This window comes from Formica exsecta, unplaced genomic scaffold (genome assembly GCF_003651465.1).
Source record: "Formica exsecta isolate Colony F162 unplaced genomic scaffold, ASM365146v1 C16247762, whole genome shotgun sequence".
NCBI lineage: Eukaryota > Metazoa > Arthropoda > Insecta > Hymenoptera > Formicidae > Formica > Formica exsecta.
In genome coordinates, this window is record NW_021844174.1 from 1 (window position 1) to 398 (window position 398).

Below are 398 nucleotides of genomic sequence, written 5' to 3' on the forward strand. Positions count from 1 at the left end.
CGTGACTTGAAGGATCTGCAATATATGGATCAATCCTTGAGAACCGTCGCCACTCAACTTCTCAACGTTACAAATCCGCAGGACATGATAAAAGTGCATAACAAGGAATTCACCAAGATCGAACATGGCATCGCGACGACGCTGAAATCCTCAGAAGAAAACGATACATCTTCGTTGATAAGAGAAGTCAATTCAGAAATCGGTAACTCGGAGTCCACTAGTTTAAGTTTCGGCAGGCCGATAAATTCCAAGTTCAGTTACTTCGAGAGTAGCCACCCTGGCCAGGCAATGGCGATAACGGAGGAAGAGCTCGAGCGGGAGATGAGCTCGACGAGACTGATGACTGCCTATAAGAATCACCCGACAACTACCGGTGGTATTTCCACGTGGATCCTGCT

At 47.2% G+C, this 398-nt stretch overlaps 1 protein-coding gene across 1 annotated transcript; it reads left to right on the forward strand.

Moving 5' to 3' along the window:
- Positions 1 to 3: 3 nt before the first annotated feature.
- Positions 4 to 393, forward strand: LOC115236049 (the record flags this gene model as incomplete). Its single annotated transcript, XM_029808643.1, has 1 exon — positions 4 to 393. A coding segment is annotated over one exon (390 nt), but the record flags the coding sequence as incomplete, so codon positions are not given.
- Positions 394 to 398: the final 5 nt, after the last annotated feature.